We start from the raw sequence: 11570 nt of genomic DNA on the forward strand, positions 1-11570 counted from the left end.
GGGAGCTGAAGTCCAAAACACCTGGAGGGAGGGCCCAAGAATGCCCAGGCATCAGAGGCCTGAGGCTGTTAGGAATGATGGGAGCTGAAGTCCAAAACACCTGGAGGGAGGGCCCAAGAATGCCCAGGCATCAGAGGCCTGAGGCTGTTAGGAATGATGGGAGCTGAAGTCCAAAACACCTGGAGGGAGGGCCCAAGAATGCCCAAGCACCAGAGGCCTGAGGCTGTTAGGAATGATGGGAGCTGAAGTCCAAAACACCTGGAGGGAGGGCCCAAGAATGCCCAGGCATCAGAGGCCTGAGGCTGTTAGGAATGATGGGAGCTGAAGTCCAAAACACCTGGAGGGAGGGCCCAAGAATGCCCAGGCATCAGAGGCCTGAGGCTGTTAGGAATGATGGGAGCTGAAGTCCAAAACACCTGGAGGGAGGGCCCAAGAATGCCCAGGCACCAGAGGCCTGAGGCTGTTAGGAATGATGGGAGCTGAAGTCCAAAACACCTGGAGGGAGGGCCCAAGAATGCCCAAGCACCAGAGGCCTGAGGCTGTTAGGAATGATGGGAGCTGAAGTCCAAAACACCTGGAGGGAGGGCCCAAGAATGCCCAGGCATCAGAGGCCTGAGGCTGTTAGGAATGATGGGAGCTGAAGTTCAAAACACCTGGAGGGAGGGCCCAAGAATGCCCAGGCATCAGAGGCCTGAGGCTGTTAGGAATGATGGGAGCTGAAGTCCAAAACACCTGGAGGGAGGGCCCAAGAATGCCCAGGCATCAGAGGCCTGAGGCTGTTAGGAATGATGGGAGCTGAAGTCCAAAACACCTGGAGGGAGGGCCCAAGAATGCCCAGGCATCAGAGGCCTGAGGCTGTTAGGAATGATGGGAGCTGAAGTCCAAAACACCTGGAGGGAGGGCCCAAGAATGCCCAAGCACCAGAGGCCTGAGGCTGTTAGGAATGATGGGAGCTGAAGTCCAAAACACCTGGAGGGAGGGCCCAAGAATGCCCAAGCACCAGAGGCCTGAGGCTGTTAGGAATGATGGGAGCTGAAGTCCAAAACACCTGGAGGGAGGGCCCAAGAATGCCCAAGCACCAGAGGCCTGAGGCTGTTAGGAATGATGGGAGGTGAAGTCCAAAACACCTGGAGGGAGGGCCCAAGAATGGCCAGGCACCAAGGGAAGAGGCCTGAGATACAGTCATTAATTAATCAGCCCCAGAGGGTTTTTAATAATCTATCCGGTTTTTATTACGATTTTACCATATATGTGTTTTAAATGCAATTTTTATCCTGATGTTTTGTTTTAATTGATATATTTTATTACTGTTTTATCTTTTTATAGTGTGATTTGTATTATGTTGTTTATGTTTTATTCTATGTTGTTTGGGCCTCTGCCCCATGTAAGCCGCCCCGAGTCCCCACGGGGTGATGGTGGCGGGGTATAAATAAATTATTATTATTATTATTATTATTAGGAATGATGGGAGCTGAGGCCTAATTCCTGACCATCTGGGCTCTATAGCTGTATCCAAGCAAATGGAGTATTGAAGCTCTATGCAAGCGAACAAAACACATAAGCCATCAGGGCTTTCTTCTTCAGGCTTCCTGTTATTTGCTTGATTGTATTTTATTTTTTTCAGCCAAAGGGAAAGGTGGGAACCAAAGGTAAAAAGCAGATATTTGAAGAAAACAAAGACACGCTCAAGTTCTACCTACGGATCATTCTAGGCGCTAATGTGAGTGTATCATGTTCTGTTTGGATATTTTGAACAGAAATCACTTGCGGTTGTGAAAACATTTTTGTTCTGAATAGTTTGCCTGCTGTTTGATCTTGATTTTCATCAGGGGACAGCCAGTATCGCTGAGTTTGGGCACGTATGGAGAAATTCTAGATCTTCCCAGGCTGAGGTGTTTGAGAGCCAGATCCCAGTAGTTGTGGCATTATGGCTGGGAAAATAAGGATTTTATTTTTTTGCCAGGAAGGCTATATGCAGTTTCTGGTTTGCAGTGCATTGCCCATTATTTGTCAGAATACCTTCAAAGACTGCTACTCTTTTCAAGATGCGAGGTATTTGTTTCTGTCTGACTGCTCCACACCACATGACAGGCATGAAGAGGTAAGGAGAGGACATGGCACACAACATTTTATGGGAGAAGTCTGGATTTGGGGTTGAAAGTCTTGAGGCATCATCCATAAGCCAGTCGTCTTTTTCTCTTGACTCGGGTTCTGTGGCACAACATGAAAAATATCATTAGGGTACAAAATATTTTCTACTTTGAATGCTTTGATAATAAAACTTGTATGTGGCGGATGCGTCCTTTTTGGAATGTGAAGCCTTATCTACACTGCCATCCAGTTTCTGAATCCAGATTATCTGCTTTAAACTGGTTTATATAGCAGTGTAGACTCATATAATCCAGTTCAAAGCAGATAATCTGGATTTAGAAACTGGATTACATGGCAGTGCAGATCCAGCCTGAGTCTAACTAATGATCAGAATCAATGTGATTGGAATCTCAAAGTTCAGATTCTTTATAAGCTCAAACACAGGGAGCATATGCTCTTTGTTTTCCCTCAGTTGTTTGCCAGTGCAGGAATGCTCCCACTGAAGTCAGTGGGAGTTTCTTTTCCAGATAAAATAGCTTTGGGAGACTGTTATTTGATGGTACTGAAACACAAGGGTGATTATATCATCATTTCAAATCTCTCTGTACATTTTAATCCCAGCCCTGCTTGTGCCACCTCATATCTGCAAATTAGTGTTGTCGTTTTTAAAAACCGCTTTAAATATATGCTACATTTAAGCTACATAACTCAGGAGGAATGCTTTGGCTTCCTCGACCATGGCCTGCTTTTCCAGTAGGAAGGCCTACTGACAAGGGATGGGGTGCATCTCACACCTTTTTGCTCACAGTCTCGCAAACCTCATCAGGTGCACTTTAAACTAGGTCCACAGGGGAAGGGGACAACAGCCTTGCGAACAGTACTTTACCCACAACCGCAGGAAATCGCCAAAAGGCTAAATGGAGGGTTGCACAAACACAACAAGGACCAAGTACTGAAAGCACGATAACCCCAAATAAACAGCTCAGAGGAAGGTCCTAGGGGCTTACATGTTTTTACACTAATGCACAGAACATGGGAAATAAACAAGACGAACTCCAACTTTTATCACAACACCACACTTATGTCATAGGCATCATTGAAACCTGGTGGGATGACTCCCATCACTGGAATGTAGCTATTGAGGGGTTTAACCTCTTTCACAGAAACAGTACAAAGGAGAGAAGAGGGGGAGTAGCCATATATGTCAAAAACAAATACGTTGCAGAAGAAATGCAAGACTGCAATCCAGGAAAGCTGCTTGAAAGCATCTGCATAAGAATCAAGGGAACTGGGACTCAAAAGGATCTTGTCGTGGGTGTCTACTACAGACCTCTGAGCCAGTATGAAGAATTCAGTGAAGCCTTCTGTCAGCAGTTGACCAAACAGGCACAAAGAAGAGCTGTAGTAGTCATAGGCGATTTCAACTATCCTGATATCTGTTGGAAAACAAACTCCGCCAAGAGTATAAAGTCCAACAAATTCCTTGCTTGCCTCTGCCCTGGAATGTGGTGGAGTCTCCTTCTTTGGAGGTCTTTAAGCAGAGGCTAGATGTCCATCGGACGGGGGTGCTTTGAATGAGATTTTCCTGCTTCTTGCAGGGGGTTGGACTGGATGGCCCGTGAGGTCTCTTCCAACTCTGCAATTCTATTATTCTATCTGTAGTTTGACCTTCTGTCATAAAAATCACATTAGGCTTCAAGATGGCTTGAGTCTTAGGATTGTTTTAGGGTCAAGATGGGAAAGGAGATGTAATCAATGTACATTCTTCTCTAGAAAAAAGGCAGAATAACAAAAAATAAATCCCAAGTAGCTACTGAGAAATAGTCACTTCATATGTCTTCATCAATCTTTCTTGCTTTTTTATTTTTATTTTTTTAAACCACTAGCTATCAATAGCAACATGAACAACCTGTGTTCTCATGTGTTCAAGAAGGTGTAAGCTTGGTATGAATTTGCCAAGATTTGTGTTTAAAGATGAGAAGGTGGCTTTGTGTTTCAATAGACTAGCTTTTTCATTTTGATTGCGACTAGATGTTCCAGAGAGTTGCAGTATTACTAAAGGAGATTCAAAGGGGCATGCCTCTTTTCTTCCTTTATTTTACTTGGTTTGTGTCCTCATCTTCCCTTCTTACTGGGTTTTTGACTTTTGTTTCCTTTGGTTTCAGGCCATTTATGGAATTGTAAACTTTGCAATTTTCTATGTATCGGCCACTTTCTGGACATGGGTGAGTCCTACATAGCCTTAGATTTTAATCTTAAGGCCTGTGTTGTCCTTATTATGCTTTGCTCTGATTTGTAAATAATAATCTATTCACAGAGAAAAAAATTCAAATCATATTTCCTAATTCATTTGTTTCTTCTTTAGAATGGATTTACCATTTCTTATCTGATTAAAATATGTCTTTGACATTTTTTTTAAAAAAATCACTAATTGGGTGTAAGTAGAATTGTATTGGAGTGGACTAAGGAACCATGTACTGCAGACATGGGCAAACTTTGGCCCTCCAGGTGTTTTGGACTTCAACTTCCACAATTTCTAATAGCCCGTTAGAAATTGTGAGAGCTGAAGTTCAAAACTCCCTCAGAGTTGAAGTTTGTCCATGCCTGATCTACTGTATTTCAGTGTCTGCCTAGAAACAGTGCATAAGGCCAAGATCTGTCCCCTGCTCTTATGCCCTCCCTTACTCTGCTTTAAACTAGGTGTGTTTTATATGTGGAAGCCCTCTGTAGCCTTCAATTAATCCTTCTGAATTTTTCTTAACCTTCTTTTTCAAGTTATTGAGCCTGTGATAATTCCAGTGTCAGGAGTAGAAAATGATGGCAAGTCCAGCGTCCTTTCCATTGTTGTCCTTGTGAGCATGGGCAGGTCAAGGACTGGAAAAAAAATCCTTTGAAGTCCCCTGCTATCCACGTATTATGGGCATTCTGTAATATTTCAAATGTATTGTTGGTGAAGAAAGTTTAATTTAAAATGTGATTTTGCAAATATCACAGATTGCTCAGAAGACAAAATGTGTCAGCGAATCAATCAAACTTGAATTGTTTCTGTTGAGTTAATTAGAAAATGTATGCCTTGCCCTTCAACTGCAAAGATATCCAAAGTAGCTTACAATTTATTTGACACGTCTCATTATACTAAATAAGACACAAGATACAAAGAAAAGAGGATGGTCCAATGGGAATTAAGTTCAGCAATCCCTATCTGCTTTCCTTCTCTCACAAAAGGGCTCAGCAATGAAAGTTGGGATGGAGACAGCATTCCACAGCAGCTGCTAGAACCTAGGCAGAGTTCCTAGAAACCAAAAAGACTAAACTGAGCCTTTGTTGGGTTGCTGTGAGTTTTCCAGGCTGTATGGCCATGTTCCAGAAGTATTCTCTCTGGAGGTTTTGCCTACATCTATGGCAAGCATCCTTACAACCTCCTTACTTAGAGGTTGTAAGGATGCTTGCCATAGATGTGGGCGAAATCTCAGGAGAAAATGCTTCTGGAACATGACTATACAGCCCAGAAAACTCACAGTAACCCAGTGATTCCGGCCATGAAAGCCTTTGAGCCTGTTTTATTTTGGATATATCATGGGACAGGATTAATGTTTGGAAGGCAATAGGAAAAGAGGAAGATAGCTTCATTGGTGGGATAGACATAGTTAAGGAACCAATGGCCCTGAGTTTAAAAAACCTTAATGGGACAGTTGGTAACTTAGCAGGGTCTTGAAGTTCTCTCATGCATAGGGTGGCCATAAGTTTAAGCCATCTTGATTGCAATTTGCAACAATGCAAAGTCCAAGCAGGTAAGAAAGGAGTGGCCCACCTTACATAATTTTGAACCTTACATAATTTTGCGAACTTTTATATGCTGCTTTCCTTCCCCTGCCACCTCCAATGACTTTTTCAAAACCAAAAGGTCCAGATGTTTTATCCTTTCCTACTAGGGGAATGGTGATCTAATTTTGATTTTAGAGATATTACTTCTTTTGTTTACAACTTCTAGAATCCTCCATTAGGCACAAACAAAAGGTGTTTGCTTGTCATATTTCTCAAAGGAGTAACTGTGACACATTAATGTATCAACAGCGGACACTGCCCATTTTGTAAATTGATAGCAGGTGTGGGAAATTCACAGCACTCCAGATGTACAACTGCAGTCGTGCCATTCTTCACAAATAGCTATGCTGGCTAAGACTGGCAGGGATTCAATTCTAACAACAAATGGAGGTCTATAAGTTTCCCTCCTATTATTTGTTAAGTTTTCAAGTGTTTTATACATTGGAAAAATATTATGCCCTTTATTCTAAATTACTGAATTTTGTGCAGCCTGCACCTTTTTTAATTACGCCTAGAGTACACTTAGTGCACTTTGATCAGCCCATCCTTATGTTTTTATTGATGTGTTTTAACTTTGTCTTATTAATGGTTTGATTTTAATTGTATGTTTTAATTTTCATTTGTGCGTTTTCAGTATTCGATGTTTTTGTATGTATACTCTTTTGCATTTGTAAGCTGCCCTGAGTCCCTGCGGGGAGATAGAGGCGGGGTACAAGAATAAAATTATTATTATTATTATTATTAGAGCTCGGAAATGTTAATTTAAGTACAACATCTCCCATCAGTCCTTGCTAGCATGGTGGCTGAAGAGTTTAGGAATTGCAGTCTAATATATTTGTTCCAGGTTTTGTTCTTAAGTGTTCTCTGAGAGTTGGGCGACTGCTCAGCTGTGTTTCCTGGCTGATCTCCATGTTCTTATTGTAGATTGCATTTGTGTTCAGCTTGATTGTCTATGTGGCCAGTTACCGCTCCATGAGCTCCATGGCGAAGGCTACTTTTGCGGAGGATGGCAGTCTTGCTGACGGCGGCGTTGACCTGAATATGGAGCAGGGGATGGCAGAGTGAGTGTCTACCCCACACAAGTCCAGGTGAGCAGGACCTGCTGCCTGAGCACACACACACACACAGATCTCCCACCTCCTGCCCATGATCAGGGAAACAGGAAAAGGTCGCAGCATTTATTGGGAACCTGGCTTTCCCAACTCCTTGCTTTCCTCAAAGGAATACTATCCTTCCTTCTTGTGCTCTTAACCATAAAAAGCTGTCTAGGGGCTCCTTATTAATATGAAGCTAATTCTCCTTATTTGTCCTTTTACTCCAATACCTTTTTCCATTCATTCCCATTACTTGTACTTTCTACTGTATGTTTTTCTAGCTGGTGCAAACAGAGTCACTGTAATGGAGAGATCTGACTCTTTGGCAATGGAAAAAGCTGTGCTCTGTTAAACAGAATATTTAGGTAAAATAGAATTTAGATTTTGTTTAACTCTACAGATTACACATTTCTGGTATAGTATGGAGAGAATTTTTCTTGCTATCTTAATTCAAATATCTGTGCTATTACTGTATTGTATAAGCACTGGAAAAGAGAAGAGTGAACAAATGGCATTATGTAAAACTCCTTAGAGATTCAAACATTTTGGAATTATTGTTCATATAATCATAGAATGTGACGATAGAGGGAATCTTGATAGTCTTCTAATCCACCTTCCCTATAGTTTTCTAAACTTCTCTTTGGGTTTCCCAAAATTCCCCCTCAAAGCAAATAAGCAGGAGGAGCAACTGAGGACCAGCATCACCTGGATGTGAAGTTCTAACAGGAGGAAGGGGATGAGGAGGACATTTCACATGCTGTCTGTTTTAAAAGGGCAAGTCAAGTTTAGGTTTTCTGCTGAGTTCTGTACCCATAGAATGGTTTTCATGTTTGTCTTTAGGCATCTGAAGGATGTGATCTTGCTCACGGCCATAGTCCAAGTCCTCAGTTGTTTTTCCCTCTATGTGTGGTACTTTTGGCTCTTGGTAAGTCTTTTTTCCCTATTTTATTAGACCAGTATGTAATGAAAACCTAACTAAATATATGTTGCTTATAGTCTTTGCAAGCCAATACTGTGAAAATCCTTCAAACTTTATTCCATTTATACGTGTTCTGTGTTTTATTCTTTTTTCTTCTTAGCAGGTAGCAAGTAAGAAGAGAGCTGTAAAATTATTTAAATAAAGTAACTATCCTCTTCCAAATTCCAAAGATAGGGGAAATGTTTGAGTAACTGATCCTCCAATACTGTCCTAAAAGAGAACAAGAGATTGATAACTTTAAGAAATAAAGAGAATCTGTGCACAACTTCTGTGTTACTGAAAGAGCAATCCTCAAGTTACAGACAAGATAGGTCTGTAGGTCTTAAATTGTATTTGTATGTAAGTTGGGACAGGTATATTTTTTAAATGTACCTTTAGTCATATAAAGTCATCCGACTTTATATGACTAAAGGTACATTTAAAAAATATACCTGTCAAGGACTGCCTGTACTTCCCATTAATTTTTTTTAATTGTAGAAAGGGTTGCATTTTTTGAGATTGGAATGAGACAGGAGTAAAATGGTATATAATTTACACTCTCTACATATTCATTATTATAAGCTTTTATTTAGTGATCTCCCGCAAATCCTTGAAGCCTTTTGCTGATGTCCAGTGATGGTTTTCAGTGATGAACACCCTCCCTAGGGAAATTAGGCTAGCCCCCACCCTCAAATGTTTTTGGTATAACCTAAAAACTTGGCTCTTTAATCAAGCTTTTTAATAGGCATAGAGCCCAAAACCTGTTGAAAAGCTTGATTAAAGAGCCAAATTTTTAGGTTAGACCGAAACATTAGAGGGTGGGGGCGAGCCTAATTTCCCTAGGGAGGGCATTCATCACTGAAAACCTGAAATTTGTAGACCCAGTGATTTTTTCACTGAAAGTACTTTATATAACTGGTTGGTTGCTATTCATTTTATGTTCATAAGTATCATGACATTTTATTGATGTTTATTTTAGGGTTGATTGATTTTATTGTGTCATTGTTTTTATGAATTGATGATGTAAATTATGTTTTTACATTTGGTGTAAGCTGCCCTGAGTCCCTTTTGGGAGATGGTGATAAAAATAAAGTTATTTATTTATTTATCTGTAACAAGATCGCTATATAATTAGAGAAATTATCAGATGTTTGTCTCTTGCAGGCTCCAGGGCGAGCACTCTACCTCCTATGGGTTAACATCTTGGGACCGTGGCTGACCACAGATTCTTCAGCCACCAACCAGGAGCCCAATGAGAAGAAGCAGCGTCGCCAAGAACGCCGACAGATGAAGCGTTTCTAGCAGAGCTTAAGAGTGTGGATATTGTGCAACGTTTAGTCTCCATGTGGCTGTTTATCAGGGATGTTTTTTTTAATCTGGTCAAAAAACATCAGGGGCTTCTTCTTTCCCCAAAAGGCACCCCTATACTGTATATCATCTTTTGCTCAAGACCTAATTTCTTTGACGGCCGCATCAACAAGCAAATACTAGGCCTTCCTTTATTTTTGACAAGGGGCATGGACTCCGGGAGACCAAAGGTGTGTAAATATCTATTTGAAAAGGTGATATAATATGAATCTGAGATTGGAAGTACTGGGGGTTTGAGAAAATGACATTAAAAACAACAAATCTACAGAATCTGTGTAAGAGTGCTTTTGGATAGTACTGATTTTATATTAGCAGCATATTTGCCAAATCACATTCTAGGCCAAGATGTATGTATAACCAAAATACAAAACAAGCAGCAAGCCAAAACAGTTATTGAAGCCAATAGTCATAAAAGAACAGTCACTTCAGGGAAGGGAGTAATGGAAGGATGTTCAAAGTTCATGCTGAAGGTCGGATGATCTTTGAGAGGACAACAAATGTCTAGTGAAATGAGAATGTATGGTATTCATAGAGTGTTGCACATGATCCCACCAGAGACTTCATACATTATCTGATCCAACTGAATGGCAGAAGGCAAATGAGTGAGAAGCAGGGACTAGTGATATAGCCTGTGCTTTCAGCCACTGTGCTTTATTGGCTTAACCTAGTAACATTTCATATTCATATGAGTACTGATTAATGTTGAACATTGTAGAAAAGGTTTAAAAAATAAGTCTTCAGAGGGTGTAAATTAGCACCAGGAAAGTGCCATGTTGTTCTAAGCCTGTAGTTATATACCCCACAGCAATGTTTGGACTGTTATTTCACCTTCCTGGAAAGTCAAAGGCAGGACTGTAAAGAGCTTCACATCCTTTATTGTGTAACCTTTTAATGGCCAATTTCTACATGTCAGAAATTATTGAAGATGTGCTCTTTATAAGGATATTAAGCCAGAATAGTACAATGACAACATGTAGATGCTTCTCCCAATTTTGAATATTTACAAGATGTTATTTTAGAGCAACTGCAGTGTTATGTTTTGCAAGCATACAATAGAAATGATCAACGTTTCCTAGCATTGCGCCATTAAGCTTTATTTCTGACCTTGCAGAGGGATTGGTTGGTAGAGCACTTTGGATTTCTCGAGGTTCAGTGAGAGGCCAAGCTTTTCATATGCTTCTGCACAGAAGGTGTTTAAGTGGTTTGTATGTCTTCTTCTGAATGAGCATAGACTACATTATCATCAACCTCTTGGAGTTCTATAACAGAAGTTGTTTTGAGCTTACTGTTGGCTTTCAGCCTGCTGAGGTTAAAGAGCTTGCCATCTGTCCAATAGGTTATTTCCACATGAGTGAAAAACTTCCCGTCAACAAGGTGTAGAATCATAGTAATGAAGACAACAAGCTTGAGGCAATAACAAGAGGTACAACTGTAAGGGAAAGGATAGTTTTTCCTCACTGGAGTCTTCTGTTGCCAAGGAAGCAGGCTGAGTGTGGCAGCCTTCAGCTTGAAACAGCCTCTCTGTGGCTGAATCTACACTGCCATATAATCCCGTTTCTGAAGACAATTATCTAAAAAGTAATCCATTTATCTTTGGAAGAACTTTATAATTCCCACTGCCTTAAGAAAGATCAGAGCATTCTTGGGGATCCATCTCACCCGGCGTATTCTTTGTTTGAATTATTGCCAGCTGGCAGACGGTACAGGGTGACAAGGACAAACAGACTGAAGGATAGTTTTAATTCTACTATGGCTATGTTGAACTCTGGTTTTGCATTGATGTCCGTCCTCCAGGAAATAATCCCCAGCTGCTCACTGGAGGGAAGGATATTAGAGACAAAGATGAAGTATTTTGGCCACATCATGAGAAGACAGGAAAGCTTGGAAAATATCATGATTCTGAGGAAGATGGAAGGAAAAAGGAAGAGAGGCCAACCAAAGGCGAGATGGATGGACGGTATCCTTGAAGTGACTGGCTTGATCTTGAAAGAGGTGCGAGTGGCAACAGCCGACAGGAAGCTCTGGCGTGGACTGGTCCATGAGGTCACGAAGAGTCGGAGACGACTGCGTGAATGAAGAAGGCATTGGGGGTGTGGTATTGGTGTGGAGGGATGGGTGTGTACGGGAGAAGGTACAGTAGAGTCTCACTTATTCAACATAAACGGGCCGGCAGAATGTTGGATAAGCGAATATGTTGGATAATAAGGAGAGATTAAGAAAAATCCTATTAAACT

General features: G+C 41.2%; 1 protein-coding gene across 2 annotated transcripts in view; it reads left to right on the forward strand.

The window, feature by feature from the left end:
• The window catches only part of tmem208 (transmembrane protein 208), a 12397-nt gene extending 2791 nt beyond the window's left edge, over window positions 1-9606 (forward strand). Inside the window, exons 2-6 of one of the 2 annotated variants that reach the window (XM_062961711.1) lie at window positions 1625-1720; window positions 4257-4316; window positions 6841-6977; window positions 7851-7935; window positions 9133-9606. In XM_062961711.1, the coding sequence (XP_062817781.1) occupies window positions 1625-1720; window positions 4257-4316; window positions 6841-6977; window positions 7851-7935; window positions 9133-9270 (516 nt within the window). In that variant the 3' untranslated portion in view covers window positions 9271-9606. Of the gene's footprint in view, window positions 1-1618; window positions 1721-4256; window positions 4317-6840; window positions 6978-7850; window positions 7936-9132 lie in introns of those variants that run through there. The other variant, XM_062961712.1, reaches the window with a different exon arrangement.
• The last annotated feature ends 1964 nt before the right edge of the window (window positions 9607-11570 follow it).

The sequence above is a fragment of the Anolis carolinensis genome, unplaced genomic scaffold (genome assembly GCF_035594765.1).
Source record: "Anolis carolinensis isolate JA03-04 unplaced genomic scaffold, rAnoCar3.1.pri scaffold_9, whole genome shotgun sequence".
NCBI lineage: Eukaryota > Metazoa > Chordata > Lepidosauria > Squamata > Dactyloidae > Anolis > Anolis carolinensis.